The sequence below is a fragment of the Bos javanicus genome, chromosome 21 (assembly GCF_032452875.1).
Source record: "Bos javanicus breed banteng chromosome 21, ARS-OSU_banteng_1.0, whole genome shotgun sequence".
In the NCBI taxonomy this organism is placed as follows: Eukaryota; Metazoa; Chordata; class Mammalia; order Artiodactyla; family Bovidae; genus Bos; species Bos javanicus.
In genome coordinates this window covers 66,235,196-66,254,417 of record NC_083888.1, presented here as the reverse complement: position 1 = coordinate 66,254,417, position 19,222 = coordinate 66,235,196, and the positions used below count along the sequence as shown (strand labels likewise).

Genomic DNA, 19,222 nt, shown 5'->3' with positions numbered 1-19,222 from the left:
TGAATTCAATCCCTGATGAGGGAACTAAGAACCTGTAAGCTGTGTAGTCCAGAAAAAAAAAAAAAAAGTTTGTTTTTTTTTTTAATTAAAAAAAAATAAAATAAAAATGTCTTTTAAAAGACATGAGCTACTAAAGATACATGGTAATTTTAGGCCTAAAACTGGATACATCTTCCAGCACCTAAAGATCTTTCTTTAAACTAATGTATGTGGCTGCATCAGGTCTTAGCTGCCACATGCAAGATCTTCTGTTGCTGTGCACCGGCTTCTCTCTAGTTGTGGCATGAAGGCTAAGTTGCTCCAGTTCATGTGGGATCTTAGTTCCTGGACCAGGGATTGAACCCAGGGCCCCTGCATTGCCAGGCATATTCTTAACCACTTGACTACTAGGGAAGTCTCTAAACATCTTTTTAAAGTAGGACATAGATGGGCATAGACGCTTTACCCAGTCATTCACTCAACAAATTTAACTGTAGGGGTCTACTTCATGTAGGAAGACAGAGAAAACAGAAAGACCTCCATTCTAAGAGAGCTTTGTTTCTAGAAGAGATAGAGAATTACAAATTGAGAAAAGTTCTAGAAAGACAAAGTATAGGATGCTATAAAAACATATGATGGGGAAAACTGATCTAGACTGGGAATTCAAAGAAGGATATGCTGAGAAGTGATGTTTAAGCAGGGATCTGAGTGGTGGCATTCTCATTTATGCTACAACAGATTTCCACAAAATCAAAGAGTTGGTACAACAAGCCCAGTACCTTGGCATCTTTATCCTAAAACCTCTTTTTTTAAAAAAGGAAACCAAAGAATGCATAAAGAAAGCTAGTAGCTGAAAGTTCTGGGGGAGAAAGGCAGGGTCTCACTCGTCTTTGGGTATCCCACATTACCTTGCCGAGTAGAATTATTATCATAGTAGTCACTTAAATCTTTGCTGAAACAATGAGTTTACCCTCAGTATTAAATCAGTGTCCATATTATTTTTAGTTCAGCAAAATAAATTTATAAAACTAGATGTTTTCACACAAGAAACCCTACTCGGAACTTTGGTTCCAAAAAGAAATGATGCTTCATCTACCTAACAGGATTGGAAGATTCAATAAGCTTACACAGGGCAAAATGCTGGGGTAAATTCTGAAGAGCCTGAAGTATACGGTTATCTGTGCAACCAAAAAGCTAGATAGGTCTCTTCTCACTAAGACAGCTGTTTAGATTCAGTTGTGCTTCTTTGTCATGAATTCTTTACCTCGAGAAAAAAACTGATTCACAGTCTGCACATCCTCTCTAGCCTTGGCTTTCTCCAAAGGGGTGAGACTCCGTAAACTGAAGGTCCCTTTCAGCTCTAGCAACTGACCTGTGTTTTCAAGGGGCCAAGATCACACTCCTCAGCTTAGGTCTTTGACTACCTCCTCATCTACTCTATTTCCCCAGGACCCCACCCTTGCTTTCAGCAATGACAGTACAGAGTTCATAATTTAAGGTCTTTAGAAGACCCAGATTTGCAGCAGTGTGCATGGACCTAGGGAATATCACTTAGTGACGTAACTCAGAAAAAGACAAATACTGCATGACATCACATACTGTATGTGGAATCTAAAAATAACACAAAGGAACATCTATGTAAAACAGAAACAGACTCACAGAGGAAACAAGTTAGCAGTTACCAAAGGGAGAGGGAAGGCGGAAGGGGCAAGTTACAGGTACAGGATGAGAGATACAAATGATGTATAAAATAAACAAGACACAAGAATACACTGTATGGCACAGGGAATTATAGCCATTATCTTATACTTTTAATGGAGTATAATCTGTAAAAATACTGCCTCACTATGCCTTACACCTGAAACTAATATTATACTATAAACCAACTAGACTTTAATAAAAGATCCACAGTCAGATTTAAGTTGAATGTATTCATCCAACTTTAAATCTTCTAAACGATGTAAATAATCTGATTAATTGTTGTAAAACTTCATATGCCCCAAAGGAAAAAATTTTAAAGAGTCAAAACGACGAAATGTCAAATACAGATTTATAATTCCTAACCCCAAAAAGTAAAATTTGAAGTTTTTAAGGTTACCTTTAATTAAGATTTTTTAATTAAGGAAAAGTATCTGTTGTGTTTTAAAATCAGAAAACAGAGTCATAAAAACAATCACTTATATTCAGAAATAAAAATAAATGCAAACTCATTCTTGGACATGCTTTTTTTAAAAAATTACAGTGGCTAGAAAAGAGCTTAAATGTCCAACATATAATGCAAATGTATCTACAAGATATTACCACATGAAAATGAAATTTTACAGAAAAGTTAATGTGCTCAAGTAAATTATACAGCTGAAGGCAAATTTACATGTTTAAGATTTGTCTTGTTTAAAATAATTTTTTGGTGTAGTTTTGAAAAGATCTCCTAATTCATCCTTCATTGAGTAGGACTAAAAGTAGGCACCATTATGATACTTCCAAGCAAGAGACCTATTTTTATGATACAAACCAGAGCTACCAGGTACAGATACAGTTTGCCACTAGAATGCTTCAAAAATAGCATACTTTAAAAGAAAAAAAATTTTTTTAAGGTAATGTTTACACTAGTAACTTAATATATTTAGCTTTAGGCACTTTTAAATTTTTTTGTAAATCAATTTAACAACTTAAAATTCTAAACTTATTTTCAGAGAAAAAGCTGATCCTTTCAGTCACTGCATCAATATCAAGATAAACGCTCCTGTGTGACAGATGCTCTTAACGCTTATCTGAACTGTATTTTACATCTACTGAATGTTTCGGGCCTTTAAAGTTCATTATAGTCATAATACTAAAAATCACAATAGCTATACTGCACAACAGCTGTACTGCAATATTCTGTTTTAAAGAGCTGCAGATAGAAGTTAAGTAACTCGTCAAAGGTCACCCAGCAAGTCAGTGACAAAGTTGAGGGTAGGACTAAAAACTTCAACTCCTAGACTACTAACTACTTCAGACTTTTCCAATTCTGCAAAAGAACAAAGTCAAGCGATTTCCCTGCGGTAATTTATAACAGGATACCTCAAACACAGTAGTACACTTAGCGCAAACACTAACAGATAGGCTCACCGGGAACAAATGAAACAACCTGCTCCATCTAGATACCACTGCCACGTTCCTAGATCCTGTAACCAAGCAAAAACCCACTGCTTCTGGATACAGTATATCCGGGGAAACGTTCAGCCTTCAATACACACAATTTATTTTCACACTGACCATTTATAAATTAATCTGTTAACACCTTTTCCCACGCCCAGGTGCTGGGGGGGGGGGGGGGGGCATTAATTTCCTCATTTTTCCAAGAGTGAACTCCCAGACGGCGTATCTCAAAAGTAAGCAGTTCTCAATGAGAACACAGTTACGTAGCCAATGAAAGAAAAGTTCTAATAAGTTGCTTCTTTCAAAGAGATACTTTAAGAGGATGATTACATGCTTGCCAGAATTACTGTTAAAATCGCCCGCCCAGAATAATGGTTCTTGTGAAGCAGCTTTTAAGGCATATCCCTCCCTTGCTGGGCACATACAGTCTGACTTGTTGGACGAGGATGGATCTGGGCACGCTCATACAGCATCCCTAAGAACCAGCTCAGTTCACTGAAAACATCTCCTCCACTCCCAAGTGTGGTCCTCAGCCCTTTCCATACTGTAAGGGACAAGATGACCCCTCCCTTAACAATCTCTCAGGAGAAGGGTTCCCTCCGCGGAGACAAGTGACAGCCGGCCTCCCTCGGATGATTTTTCTTTTTTTTGGAAACGGCCAAGTGCTAACAGCAGAAGAGGCTCATAGTGAGTGGCGGTGCGGCAGCAGGTGAGGCGGCCCTCGGTGCCGAGCCGGTCCATTTCTGACCGAGTCCTCCGCCTCCCGGCCGGGTTCCGCCTTACAGATCTGCCCCCAGCCGCCCCTGGTCTCTCACCCAGAGCCGGACTGGCAACCCTCCCCGGGAGGCGAGGCGGCCCAAGCCGCGACCAGACGGCCACCCCACCTCTTCCGGGGACTCGCAGGCCCGGCTCCCCGGCCGTGTCAGAACCTGACAAACCCGCCGAAGGGGCGGCAGCCGGCCCCACACGTTCCCGGGGGCCTCTCGGGCCGAGCCCCGCACCCCGCGGCCCCACTCCACCGCCCCCGCCGCCGCCACCCTCCTCCTCCCGAATCCCCCCTTCCTCAGGAGCACTCCGGTGGAGTTGCCGGCCCACTCCAAAGTGAGAGCGGCGGCCACCCCGGCCCCCCGCTGTCACCGCCCTGCCCCCGGCCTCTGCCCACGCCGGGGCGAAGTCCCGCTGACGCCCCGGTCGGTACCTTGCGGACCCCCTTGTAGATATAGAAGTAGAGCTCCCGGCCCACATTGAAGCAGAGGCGGTCGCCGTTGCCAGACTGGTCGTTGAGGTTTACGAAGGAGACGCGGACAGGGTTAGAGCCCTGCGAGTTGAAAGGCACCCGGTTGGGCCGGCTGTACTCCGAGTGCGGCAGCAGCTTGTACAGACCTTCCCGGGTGGTGAATTGGGTCTTAATCTCGTTCATCTCCTTCCCTCCTCCCTCCGTCGCCATCTTGGAAAGCAGCGTTCATCCTGCCCTAAGTGCCCGGATCACGCCCACCGCGCAGGCGCCGTCCCGGGGCTCTCGCTCTTTCCTCCCTCCCCCCCCCCACGCCCCCGCCCCTTCTTTCTGGCCCCTCCCACCCGTGAGCCGGCCCGGCGGAGGCCGGCGAGGAGAAGGGGGCGGGCTTGTTTACGGCCCGACTGCGCAGGCGTGCTCACCTGGCGCGCTCCACGCGGCGGGGCGTCCGCAGGCTCCTCCCCCTGCCGGGCGCGGCCTCGGCGCGACCCCAGAGACTCGCAGGTGTTGTGGTGCGAGGTGTGCGGGGTCGACGAACGTGTGAAGGGGCGGACGGGCTGACTGGACTGAGCCAGGCTAGCTGAAGCCGCGGTCAGGCTGCGGTCGGCGGCGCTGAGGCAAACTCGGGACGGCCTCCTCAGTTGCCTCGGGCCCTGCCCTGAGAGGTCCCGAGACCTTTAGGGGCTGAGAAGGGAGCCGCTTCGGCAGCCGGCAAGTCGGGGTCAGCGCGTGGGGCACCGCGAACAAGCGCGGAAGCCCCAGTGTTCTGACCCAGGGGAGGGCGCGGGGGAGCCCCGAGGCTGGCAGGGGGGAGCCCCGAGGCTGGCAGGGGGCGGGCCGCCCTGTCCTGAGCCTCCGCTAGACTGCCCCGCGCAACCGTTTAGGCGCGAGTCAGGAAGCCCCTCTGCGCTTCCCAGAGTCCGTTTCCGACAAGGTACTGAAGGACCTCAGCTTGCCGCTTCACCCTTTTGTTTTTTCTTTTTTTTTAGACGGATTGCCGGGGAGAGGACGTACAGATACGTAGCATCTGTGTTTGCTAGTCAAATATCTGCATACCTATATGCGGTGAGCATTGGCTAATTTCAGGAAAGCAGGTTGTGTCGGCGCTTCTGTTTCTTAAGTGTATCTCCAACAGGTGTTTAGAGAAAAGGGGAGGGGTCGGGTCGGGGAAATGACTTGGGGAACCAGATACTGAATCGAAGCAAGATTGCCTTCTCTTGCGCCACAGTTCATTAAGAGCTTTCCATAAAGTTGGAGGCTGTTGATTTTTTTTATCAGGCTCAGGTGGAATCTGCAGAATGGTTTACGCCGCGTAGTTGTGGGGATATGCTGTAGTAGGTCTCGATTGTACGCGGATTAAACCATCACCTTTTATCCTTGGGTTTCTTTGCATATTGCACTAGAGTAAGAGAGTTTCTCAAGTCATAAACATTCTAATAGACTGCGGAGTTGGAGTGCGAGGCCAACATTTGTTACACCAGCAATGTTCTGTTCCCTCAGTCCAAATCATAGATGGAGGGTCACAAAAGAAGTAGAGGGAGCTAAGTTGTAAAGAAGAGTTTAAATCATAAACATTTTATGTATCACAAAGCAAGCAGATGCCAGTGCAGACGGTGTCACTGATGTAATAATGCGTTTGACGCTAACATCCCGTATCCGATGTGCATGTTGGCAGAAAAGCTCTAGAATAAAATCCTACTTAAAGAATAGATTCCTAAAACACCTAAAATTTTGTGTTACAATTGTTTCGATGTTATTATGTCTTTTGCTGAAAGTCGAATAGGCATCAGAAGTCTTTATAAATGCCTCAATGTATTCTGGGTCCCATGTATTTATCCCAATTTCTTGTAACCATGTTATTTTACGTTGAAAATGTGTATAATCTCCTTGAAGGATAGTGACATCCTGAATCGTCTAAAAATAATTCAACTGTGTTCCTTAGTTACCAAGGGGGGAAAGCATAATAATACTTCTTGGAGGGAAAAAAAAAAAAAAACCTAAGCTAGCAGAAATTAACCCTCAAATTAACCACAACTTTCGATTACCAATAATACCTATAATCTTAGGCTTCTATTAAGGTTTTATTCTATATAAATTTAACATTTGATTGTGATCACAGTAATAATAGGTTGTTCACTTTGTCCCATCCAAATCCTTTGAAAATTTTAATAGTTTTCTTCTTTTCATTTACCCTGCTACACACTGAATTCAATAAATAACACCAAATTTATATAACTGGGCCTGACTGATTTCTGTTTCAAACCAGGCATTTTTACGTGGATTTGTGTCTCAGATTTGTTAGCCTCTAAATCTTATCCACATCTTCAAAGTTGAGTCATTATAGCTTCTTGAATATAGCTTTCCTTAGCAATATACCTTTCCTTCATTTCACTTTTTTTCTCTCAACTTTTCCTCGAATAGACAGCTACTAAGTTAATTTTCTTAAAACAGTGCTTTAGATATTACATTATTTTGCCCCCAAAACTCTCGATGACTTTGATTATCCATACTCTCTGTTTTGCATGATTCCTCCATTCCAATCAAACTCTTCTGCTATCACCCTTAGCTCTTTGCCCTGCCGTGGGAAGATCTAGGTAGAGCTGACCAAGCAGAGGGAAAAGCCCCCACAGGGTACCCAAGGCAGGAGTGTGCGTAGCATGTGCCAGGAGTAGCAAGACAGTGTGGCCAGAGCAGAGTGAGTGAGGAAGCCATTGCAGGCTTTAAGTATCCATCTGGGAAACTTCCTTCATGGTTCAGTGGTTAGGACTCGGTACTCCCAATGGAGGGGACCTGGGTTCAATCCCTGGTCGAAGAACTAAGATCCCATGTGCCATGGCCAAAAAAAAGGTTTTTTAATTAATAAAAATCAAAAGAATCCATTTGCTTGCTGGTTTGAGAGTAGACTCAGGGAGACATGAGTGGACAGGGAGGCTAGCAGTAGTAATCCAGGCCAAGGACGATGGAGGGTTGGATGAGGAGTGGTGGCAGTTGAGGTTAAGAAAGACTAGAGAATCTAGTTACATTCTGAAGGTAAAGTCAATGGGATTTCCCAGCAGATAAGAGGTGACTTGTGGGAGAAATGAGTCAAGAATGACCCCATGATAGACAGCTGGAAGATGGAAGTACCATGAACTGAGATGAAAAGGCTGGTGAAGAGCAGGTTTTGGAAGGAGGATTAGTGTTTCCCTGGTGAGTCAGTGGTAAAGAATTCACTTGTTGGTGCAGGAGACACAGGTTCAATCCCTGATCCAGGAAGATCCCACATGCTGCAGGACAACTAAGCCCATGAGCCACAGCTATCAAGCCTGTGCTCTAGAATCCACAAGCCGCAACTACGGCCTGAGCACCAAAACTACTAAAGCCCGCATACCTAGAGCCTGATCTCTGCAACGAGAGAAGCTACTGCAGTGAGAAGCCTGAGCACAGCAACTAGAGAGTATCCTCTGCTGACTGCAACTAAAGAAAAGCCTGAGCAGCAACGAAGACCCAATACAACGGAAAATAAACAAGATTCTAAAAAAAAAATAAAGGAGGACCAGGAGCTCAGTTTTGAGCATGCTGGGTGTGGGATGTCTATGAGGCATTAATAGGAAACGTCCAGGAGGCAGTTGAATAATCAGGTCTGGGTAGAAGTCTAGCCCACTGGCATGTGCATGGATTCAGCAGTCCTTAGCTGATAGACGGCCTCCAAAGCCTGGATCCTGTCACCAAGGGAGTGAATGGGGACAGGGGGACAATCTAGGAGGTGAGAGAGAAGAAGAGGAATATTTGTTGATGAAAAAGAGCATACTATTTTTTTTTTCAACTTAACACATAGGAGTATTCACTTTAGACCAAACTTATTGTTTTTTCCAATTCAGAGATTGGTTCATTAAGACTCTGAAAGCAGTGGTTTTTTTTAACCTTGAAGGGAAACAGTGTTTGCCATGGTGGCCTTGGGCTTCCCAGATGGCCCAGGTAAAGAGCCTGTTTGCCAGCGCAGGAGTCCCAAGAGATGAATGTTCAAACCCTGGATCAGCAAGATTCCCTGGAGGAAATGGCAACCCACACCAGGATTTTTGCCTAGAAAATTCCATGGACAGAAGAGCCTGGCAGGCTATGACTAGTCCATGGGGTTGCAAAGAGTCAGACATGACTGAGCACGCATGCACAGTGACCTTATAAAGAAAAATGGGCACAGATAAGTGTCTTTAGAAACTACACTGGAGTTCTTTACTGACTCATTATATACAGTAACCAATCTCAAATTTATCTTGTTGATGAGCTTATTTTATTACGAATTATGTCATGATTTGGTACTTCCTTATAACACTATTATGGGACTGGAAAACAAATTTGGAAACATCATGTAACGTGTGTCCCTAATACACCACTTCAACTTTGTATTTCAGATGTGCAGACTGGTTAAACTGACACACCATTGGAACTGTTCAATTATGATATGTACAAATTAATCTTGTGTAAAGCATCTTATTCTTCTCTAAATAACCATTATCAAGTGGATGCAGTACTTAATATTTCACACATACTTTGCAGTAAAAGTACTTTTTAAAGAGCTCTTGTAGGGTTTTCTAATATAGTTAAGGGGCTTCCCTCGTGGCTCAGATGTTAAAGAATCTGCCTACGATGCAGGAGACTCAGATTCAGTCCCTAGGTCGGGAAGATCCCCTGGAGAAGGTGCTGAAGAAGACTCTTGAGAGTCCCTTGGACTGCAAAGAGATCAAACCAGTCAATCTTAAAGGAAATCAACCCTGAATACTCACTAGAAGGACATGCTGAAACTCTAATACTTTGACCTCTTGAGCTGACTCATTGGAAAAGACCCTGATGCTGTAAAAGGCTAAGGGCAGAAGGAAAAGGGGGTGACAGGATGAGATGGTTAGATGGCATCACTGACTCAATGGACTTAAATTTGAGCAAACTCCTGGAGATAGTGAAGGACAGGGAAGTCTGGCATGTTGCAGTCCATGGGACGGCAAAAAGTTGAACACGACTTAGTGACTGAACAACAGTGCAGCCTAAAGGAAGTGCCTGCTCTGTGGGCATTTTGCCAAGTGCTCACACACAGCCTGGTCTTCATGTACCACCTGGCGATGGAGGTACCCTTATCTCCTGTCTACACGTGACAAAAGAGAGCAGTGAAGTGACTTGTCCAAATTACTACTCTGCAGTTAGGTGTTAACAGAAACAAAACTTGAATTTAGATCTTAAAAGAGAAACATCTTGGAGTAAAGTAACAAAATATACTCATCTGTAAACCATACGTTACTGAAGGGGGAAGAATAACAGTTCCAATGAAGCAAACATGTATTTTTAAATTAAAAAAAATTGAAGTATGGTTGATTTACAAAGTTGTGTTAATTTCCACTGTATAGCAAAGTGATTCCATTATATATGTATATGTATACATATACACATACTTTTTCTATTCATCTCCACAGGATGTTGAATATAGTTCCCTGTGCTATACAGTAAGACCTTGTTGTTTATCCATTCTATGTATAGTAGTTTACACCTGCTAATCCCAAGCTCTCACTCCATCTCTCCCTCATTGCCCTCCCCCTTGACAACCAGAAGTCCGTTCTCTAGCAAACACGTGTGTTTTTTTAACTCAAAAGTTTTTTTAAAAAACTCAAAACTAGAAAACACAACCCAGAGAATGGGAGAAAATATTTGCAAGTCAGGTACCTGATAAGACAATTGTATGTATAATGTATAGACAACTCCTACGCCTTAAAAAAACAACCTAGTCTTTAAATGGGCGAAGGACTTGAATAGACATTTCTCCAAGAAAATATACAAAAAAGCCAGTAAGCACATGAAAAGATGCTCAGCATCACTGTCATCAGACAAATGCAAATCAAAGCCACAGTGACATCCCACTTCACACCCTCTAGGATGGCTATGATCAGTAAGACAGGTAATACCAGGTGATGAGTATGTGGAGAAATCCAGACTCTCATATCCTGCTGGTAGGAATGGGAAACAGCACAGCCACTTTGGAAAATAGTCTAGTGTTTGTTCCTCAAAAGTTTAAACAGTTACCAATGACCTAGCAATTCCTCTCTCAGGTGTATGAGACCCAAGAGAAGTGAAAACATGTCCACACAAAAACTTGTACATGAACGTACATAGCAGCATTAGTCATAATAGCCAAAAATTAGAAACAATCCAGATGTCTACTAACTGATAAATGGATAAACGAAATGTGGTGTATCCATGCAGTCAGATTTTGTTCAGCCACAAAAAGAAATGAGGTACCAATGTGTGCTCCGGCGTGGACGGACCTTGAGAACGTGCCGAGTGAAGAGGCTGACACAGAAGGCCACATGTCTTATGATTCCATTTATAGGAAATGTCAGGAAGAGGCAATTCTATAGAGACAGAAAATAGGTTAGTGGTTGCCTAAAGCTGGAAGGGGGAGGGGGAAGGACTGGCTGCCTGTGGGTTTGGAGTGTCTTTTTAAGGTGACAAGCTATTCTAACATTGACTGCATAGTTGCCTAGTTCTGAATATACCAAACCCCACTGAATTGTGTACCCTTTACATGGGTAAGTTGTACGTGCTATGGAGTCAAAACTAGAGCAAGCTACACAGGGTCCAGTTTACTTTTCAAACAGCTACTAAGTTATTAGGAATAAGTCCCGTTAGGCTGTTTGGACTTAACCTAATAAACAGTTGGTAGGTGTTTTGTTCCAAGCGGCGATGGGTGACGTAAAGAAATTGCTGATACGCTCAGACTGAGAACCAAGCAAGTTTGGGAATCTCTGCCCTAAGGCATGAGCCTCCCCCAGTCTCCAAGCTGTACCTTCATTTTTCTCTCTGTGTGCTTTTCCTTTTCAAAACAAATTTCTCCCCCTTGCTCTTGTAGGGAGTCCCTCTTGTGTGCTCAGGATAGCATGCTTAATTTCCCTGGCTCCCAGGCACACTGCTGCCTCCACTGCCTCCTTCCCGGCAGTGTGAACTTGCTGAGCAAGGAATAGTAGTCAACAGAGGTGCTCTTTTTCTCTGCTTAAAAACAAAACACTCTATCTCATGCCCAGTCTCTCAGCTCCCAGCCTTGAAAGACTCATAGCTGTCTCCCCGGCCTTATATATATATATTCAGTTCCACACATGCTATTTTAAATGTCTTAGACTCTTGGGATAAGACAGAAATGTGGATTTCAAACCATAGTAATGAAGGAAAAAATACAGGAAGAGAATGAGAGAGTCATTTGTCACAAGGCTGTGACATTCTCTCTGTCGCTCACAGACCCAGAACCAGTGGAATGATTTAAGGCATTCTTAGAACTGCACCCAAATTCGAACATCAATTTTTTTGCGGTTGGAGCTTGTGCCAGCTTTGTTTTTCATTATGAAGCTCCTCTGGTTGCAGGTTCAATGACAGCCTGTCCAAGCAGCCCAACAAACATGTTTTATCTGTTAGAGATTAGAGCAAGGACATTCAAGCTTAATAGCCTCAATAACAATTTCTGATGTTTTCTGAGAACCTTAAACAGAGAAGAGAAAAGGAGATTGAAAAAAGAGTTGATATGCTATCTGTAAAGAAAAAAATTAACATGCTGCTAACTCATGATTAAAAGAACTTGACTCTTTGGAGAGCCTTATCAACATTTTATTAGGCTGTTGAGAAGCAGCAAAGCTGAGTGATTTCTAGCCATCAGCTGCTGTAAAGTAGTGGTTGGGAGCCTGTAGTAGAAAGTAAGATGATTTGTTAATTTAAAAATCCATGGGACTTCCGAAGTGGTCCAGTGGATAAGACTCCAAGTTCCCAATGCAGGGGGCACAGATTTGATCCTTGGTCAAGAAACTAAGATCCCATATGCCTCACAGTGTGGCCTGGAAAAAAAAAAAATCCATTTTGGGGAATTCCCTGGTGGTCCAGTGGTCAGGACTGCGCTTTCACTGCAATGACCCAGGTTCAAGCCATGGTTGGGAAGCTAAGATCCCACAGGCCTCGCAGCATAGCCCTAAATAAAATAAAAATCCACTTTAGGAGTTACCGTTGGGTAAAGCAAAATGCAATTTATATTAAAAAGATCTTGTCTCAGACAGGGTAGAGAGTATTCTCTGAAAGATTATTGTTAAGGACGGATATTCCTGTTATCCATTCAGTTAGACTCCAAGTTGACCGAGAGGACAAGCCATTCTTTTTCCTCTTTGGAATGAGGAGGATCCCCTCTCCCTCATGTAGTGTGACACACATACTCAATGAATTTCCAGCTTTCTCCATGCGTGCACGCTCAGTCACTAAGTCATGTCCAACTCTTTGTGACTCTATGGACCGTAGGCCGCCAGGCTCCTCCGTCCATGGAAATTTCCGGGCAAGAATACTGGAGTGGGTTGCCATTTCCTTCTCCAGGAGATCTTCCCAACCCAGGGATAAAACTCTCATCTCCTGCTTTGGCAGGCGAGTTCTTTACCACTGAGCTGCCTGGGAAGCCTTCTCCTTTTCCACCTTCCTCATATTTTTGTCTTTATTTTTTCTTTCTCTTCCTGGTGTTTCCACTTACACACCTTCCCTCCCTGAGCTGTGATACTTGTAGTTCCTCATACCTGTCACACCTAAGCTTTCGTGCCTTTGCACAAGCTGGAGTCCCTTCCTCCTCTGCTTCTCAGAGGGGATAGAAGGCCATCTCGTCCTGTGAACCTTCGCTGGGAAACTGCCCCTGCCTGGCGTGCTCTCAAGTTTCAACTTAGAGGCTGCTTTCTCAGGGAGGCTTCCTAAATGTTCCAAATTTAAATTATGGCACCCGATTCTTCTCTGAAGGGCTTTCCAGGTGGCTCAGATAGTTAAGAATCTGCCTGCAACACAGGAGATGTAGGTACGATCGCTGGGTGGGGACGAACCCCTGGAGAAGGGAATAGCAACCCACTCCAGTATTCTTGCCTGGAAAATTCCATGGACAGAGGAGCCTGGTGGGCTACTGTCCACGGGTCGCAAAGAGTTGGAAATGACTGAGTGACTAACACACAAACACGTTGTTTTCTGCACGTCGTTACATCCTTCAGGTGCCGGGGTCCCCAGCCTCCGGGATGTAATGCCTGATGGTCTGAGGTGGAGCTGATGTAATAAGAATAGAAATAAAGTGCAAAGTAAATGTAACACACTTGAATCATCCTCAAACCATCCGCCCCATCCCCAGTCTGTGGAAAAACTATCTTCCATGAAGCCAGTCTCTGGTGCCAAAAAGGCTGGGGACCACTGCTTTAGAGCACCTACCCCAATTTCTAATAACACATCCACACATACTTCTGTGTTTACTCCCGGGTAGACTGTAGGCTCTTTGAGAAGAGGGATGCTGTCTTCTTCATCCAGCATTTTGTGTCCAGGTTGGGTCCTGACAGGAGGCACCCCATGTAGATTTGCCAAGTGAATGACTCACCCACTTTGAGAAACAGCCTCTAACTTTTAGCACCTGATGGTAATACTTAACTTGATGATGACATTTATTACACTGCAGTCTCATCCCACCAGATAGTCAGCTACGCATGACTGCAGCTCACGTGCTTGAAAACACGCTCAGTCATGCTTTCCTTACCCCAAGGGTAGACCTTCCCCCAAGGTTAACCCTTCCCCCAAGATTAACCCTTCCCCCAAGGTTAGACCGTCCCCCAAGTTTAGACCGTCCCCCAAGGTTAGACCTTCCCCCAAGGTTAGACCTTCCCCCAAGGTTAGACCGTCCCCCAAGGTTAGACCTTCCCCCAAGGTTAGACCTTACCCCAAGATTAAACCTTACCCCAAGGTTAGACCTTACCGCAAGGTTAAACCTTACCCCAAGGTTAGACTCTGCTTACGGGCCTCATCGCGTGTGCTATCCGTTACCTCTGCTTCCAGCATCTCAAGGGGGCATTCGGTCCTTTGTTTCCTTTCTGTGTATGGCTTTCAGGTAAATATCGATCATGCCCTTTGGGCCGCTTCCCTCTCCTCAAAAAACAAGCAAAACTGTGTCCTCTTTTTGGAGAATAATATTTCTTTAGGGTCACATTTCTATTTAGTAGGATAGAATACTGAACTTGTCAGGTTTTTAACAGCATAAGAATTATCAACTGGATATTTACTTAGATCTCTTTATTGGGATAAGAAAAGATTATGAACTAGAGCACTGAACAGTTTATTTTTCCTTTTACCGTATCTTTCTTGTATAGAATGATGCTTTTTATGTAACTGGGGCTCAGCAATCATTTAATGAATTGAATATGTACCTGAAAAAGAGCATCGGGAATTAAGGTCAAAAGACCTGATGTGAGTTCTGCACTTAATCCCATCACTTAATATTGTATTGGAAGTGTTAGCCAGTACAGAACATAAAAGTCGAAGGTGAAATTATCATTAGTTATCATGATTACATGTTGAAAACCTGAGGATCAACTGAAAGTGTGAAGAAACAACAAGTGTAGCAGGTTATAAAGTGAATATTCAAACATCAGTAACTTTCTCGTGTCAAAATAGTGTCTAATTTAAATATAGCAGAAGAGAATATCAAATAGTAAGAAAGTAAGGTATAGAAAGGAACTCATGACGCATTGAACAGGGACCTCAATCATTGACGTTAACGTGAATAGCGCCCCCTGGGGTTGAACTGTGCAAAGTCTCTGAATATATTCAGAAAGTTTTCAGTACTTGAAGAATACTATAAAACTCTATGAAGAAACCGAATAAAATAATTCAGTGAAAACACCTTGTTCCTCGGTAAGAAGACTCACCAATGTAAAAATGCCAGTTCTTTCTGAGTCAGTATATGTACTGAATACAACCTAAATCAACAGAATTTTCTTTAGAACTTGTCAGAATTAGGGACTTCCGTGGTGGTACATCTGGTTCGATTCCTGGGTCGGGAAGATCCCCTGGAGAAGGGATAGGCTACCCACTCCAGTATTCTTGGGCTTCCCTAGTGGCTTAGCTGGTAAAGAATCTGCCTGCAGTGCGGTAAACCTGGGTATGATCCCTGGGTTGAGAAGATCCCCTGGAGAAGGGAAAGGCTACGGACTCCAGTATTCTGGCCTGGAGAATTCCATGGACTTCGTAGTCCATGACGTCGAAAAGAGTCGGACACGACTGAGTGGCGTTCACTCACTCCCTGCCCTGGTGGTCCGTTGGTTGAGAAGCTGCCTTGCAGTAGTGCAGGGGATGCAGGTTTGTTCCCTGCTTGGGGAGCTAAGATCCTGCAAGCTGAGGGGTAACTAAGTGGGCACACTCCAGAGCCCTCGGGCCACGACTAGAGAGTCGGTGTCGAGAAAAGATCCCCAGAGGTGCAGCGAAGATCCCATGTGCCGCAACTAACACCCGACACAGCCAAATAAATAATTTTTTTTTAAAGGGACTTGTCAAAATTGTTCTAAATTTCACTTAGAAGAATAAATAAGAATCACTATGGAAAATTCTGAAAAAGAAGAGTAACGTTGGGGAATGACTTGCGTTGCACTAATGTGCATATTAGTACATACTTTGAAACCTCTTTAATTAAAACATCAGTAGAGCTTCTCTGATGGCTCAGTGGTAAAGAATCCGCCTGCCAATGAAGGAGACACGGGTTCGATCCCTAATGTGGGAAGAGCCCACATGCTGTGAGCAGCTAAGCCCGTGTGCCACAGCTATTGAACCTGTGCTCTAGAGCCTGGGAACTGCAACTGCTGAAGCCCACATGCTCTAGAGCCAGTGCTCTGCAATGCAAGAAGCCACCTCCATAAGAAGCTCTTGAGCCGCAATTGGAAAGTAGCCCCCATTCGCTGCAACTTGTTTTGCACAGCAAAACGACCCAGCATAGCCAGAAATAAATTATTTTAAAAATCAATGGAGTACAATAGAGCATAGAATTAGACCCCCAATAAAAATAGACATATAATAAAGACAGGGTTAATAAAAGGGATTGGAAAAATCAACTAGCCAATTAAAGTAAACATGGATTCCTAATTCCTTTCTCAATCCAAAATAAGCTCCAGATGGATCAAAGACTTAAATATAAAAATTAACCTAAGAGTCCAAAAAGAAACTACTTCAGTAAATATTTATATTGGTAATCTTGAAATAGGGAAGGCTTTTCTAAATATAGCCCCAAACTCAGAAGCCTTAGGCTATTTTTATTCTATATTTTGCATGGCACAAAACACCATTTAAAAAGATAACAAACTTGGAAAAAATATTTGTAACATATATGGCAAGGGGATATTATCCCTAAAAATAAAAATGCTTCTTTAAATCAATAAGAAGGGAAAAATAATCATTTTTTGAATATGTAGGCAAAAGACATAAATAAGCAATTCACAAAATTGCATTTATTAGACTTTTTATGACTTCTGAGTTTCTTGTCATACCTACAAAAAACTTCTCCACTCTAAGATGCTCAGCTTTTCTAATAATAAATGCAAATTAAAGTGAGGTTTTTTTTTTTAATGTCACATTGGAAAATGTAAGTTATCAATAAAAACTTGATAAAAGGGTTTCCCTGGTGGTTAAGAATTGGGTGCCAATGCAATCAGGGTTCGATCCCTGATCCGGGAAGGTCCCACATGCCTCAGAGCAACTAAGCAAGCCCGTGCTCTGGAGCCCAGGAACCACAACTGCTGAGCTCATGTGCTGCAACTGTGGAAGCCTGTGTGTCTAGAGAAGAGAGAAGCCACCACCACGAGAAGCCCACGTACCACGACTAGACAGGAGCCCCCACTGGATGCAGCTAGAGAAAAGCCTACGCAGCCGTGAAGACCCAGCACAGCCAAAAATTAAAACAACAACAACAACAACAAAACCCCAACAACTTGATAATAATGTTACTGCAGATTTTTCATTGGCAAAAGTATGAAATTGGCACTTTTAGTCTCCATTGATGAGTGTGAAGTGCTATTATTTGGAGGGAAATTTGATGATCACTGTCAAAATACCTGATGGAGTGATGCAATTTGACTCAACAAATCTCCAATTCCTGCACAAATGTACAAAGTGTAGGTATATTGCCTTTTTGGTCTGCATGAGTAAGTCTTAAGTTTTTAGGGGGTGAAAGACCCCTGTGGAAATCCTGTGGATGTCTTAAACCCCCTCCCCCAACCCAAATGCATACCTGTACCCGATTTCACGTACAACTTTAAGGGTTTCATAGACACTTCTTCAAAATGAAAAACGAATTCCGTTGATTTCTGCTGTTAACCCTACTCTTCAAGGTGCCTCAAGAAGAGGAAAACGGACTTCCCTGGTGGTCCAGTGGCTAAGACACCTCACTCCCGATGCAGGGGCCCGGGGTTCCATCCCTGGTCAGGGAACTAGATCCCCCGTGCTGCACCTGAGACCTGGTACAGCCAAGTAAACTTTTTAAAAAGAGGAAATCATTTCAACGCTCTTAGGGGTTGACTCGTGTCCCCACTGAAGAGATGTTACAGTTCTGGCCCTCGGTGCTTGTGAATGCGATCTTTCTGGAAATACAACCTTTGCAAATGTACTTATTAATAAATTATGATGACACCATTAGGATGGGCCCTGATCCAAAATGACTGGTGTCCTTGTGAGAAGAAGAGAGGCACAGACACACAGAGGCAGTGAGCAAAGCGCTGCGGCTGCAATTGGAGGAACCCCGGGATTGCCAGCGAACCCCCCAAAGTAGGAAGAGGCAGGAAGAATCCTTCCCTACTAGTTTCAGAAAGAGCAGACCCTGTCTGTACCTCAGTTTCAGACACTGAACTTCCACATCTGTGAGACAGCAAATGTTTTAAGTCACCCAGTTTGTGGTACTTTGTCGCATTAGCCCTAAGAAATGAATACAGATGCTGTAGGTAATCAGAATATCTAAAAACAAGTGAATTTTAGACCTGAGAAACATTCTAATTGGGAAAAAAAGGTTAAGTTATCGTTATTTACACATGATATTTGTTTGGAAAATGCAAGAAAATAAATGAAAAGGGACTTCCCTGGTGGTCCAGTGGCTAAGACTCCATGCTTCCAATGCAGGAGGCCCAGGTTTGATCCCTGCTCAGGAAACTAGGGCTTCCCCAGTGGCTCAGATGGTAAAGAATCTGCCTGAAGTTCAGAAAAGGCATTAGACCCAGAGTTGATCCCTGGTTCGGGAAGATCCCCTGGAGAAGGAAATGGCAACCCACTCCAGTATTATTGCCTGGGAAATTCCATGGGCAGAGGAGCTTGGCGGGCTACAGCCTACAGGACTGCAAAAGAGTCGGACACGACTGAGCAACTAAAAATCAACAACTTGTTGCAAGGTACACACCAAGGTTCAGTTCAATTCAGTTGCTCAGTCGTGTCCGACTCTGCAACCCCATGGACTGCAGCACTCCAGGCTTCCCTGTCCATCGCCAACTCCCAGAGCTTACCCAAACTCATGTCCGTCGAGTCAGTAATGGCATCCAACCACCTTGTCATCTGTCGTCCCCCTCTCCTCCTGCCTTCAATCTTTCCCAGCATCAGGGTCTTTTCCAATGACTCACTCAGTTCTTCACATCAGGTGGCCAAAGTATTGGAGTTTCAGCTTCAGCATCAGTCCTTCCAATGAATATTCAGGACTGATTTCTTTTAGGATAGGATTGATTGATCTTCCCGCAGTCCAAGGAACTCTCAAAAGTCTTCTCCAACACCACAGTTCAAAAAGCATCAGTTCTTCAGCACTCAGCTTTCTTTGTGGTCCAACTCTCACATCCACACATGACTACTGGAAAAATAATAGTTTTGACCTTTGTCAGCAAAGTAATGTCTGCTTTTTAATGTGCTGTCTGGGTTGGTCATAGCTTTTCTTCTAAAGAGCAAGTGTCTTAATTTCATGGCTGCAGTCACCATCTGCAGTGATTTTGGAGCCCCCAAAAATCACTGTTTCCCTATCTATTTGCCAGGAAGTGATGGGACTGGAAGCCATGATTTTAAAACCACAAA

General features: G+C 43.8%; 1 protein-coding gene and 1 long non-coding RNA gene across 10 annotated transcripts in view; one reads left to right on the top strand and one right to left on the bottom strand.

Moving 5' to 3' along the window:
• The window catches only part of WDR20 (WD repeat domain 20), a 65,023-nt gene extending 60,161 nt beyond the window's left edge, over positions 1-4,862 (bottom strand). For 3 of the 9 annotated variants that reach the window (XM_061395398.1, XM_061395393.1, XM_061395390.1), the window contains exon 1: positions 4,319-4,667. In XM_061395398.1, the coding sequence (XP_061251382.1) occupies positions 4,319-4,567 (249 nt within the window). In that variant the 5' untranslated portion in view covers positions 4,568-4,667. Of the gene's footprint in view, positions 1-4,318; positions 4,669-4,776 lie in introns of those variants that run through there. The other 6 variants (XR_009732223.1, XM_061395396.1, XM_061395395.1 and 3 more) reach the window with 5 other exon arrangements.
• Positions 4,785-18,745, top strand: LOC133234615 (uncharacterized). Its single transcript, XR_009732227.1, has 3 exons — positions 4,785-4,873; positions 5,344-5,419; positions 7,580-18,745. It is a non-coding gene; the product is annotated as an uncharacterized LOC133234615 (long non-coding RNA).
• The last annotated feature ends 477 nt before the right edge of the window (positions 18,746-19,222 follow it).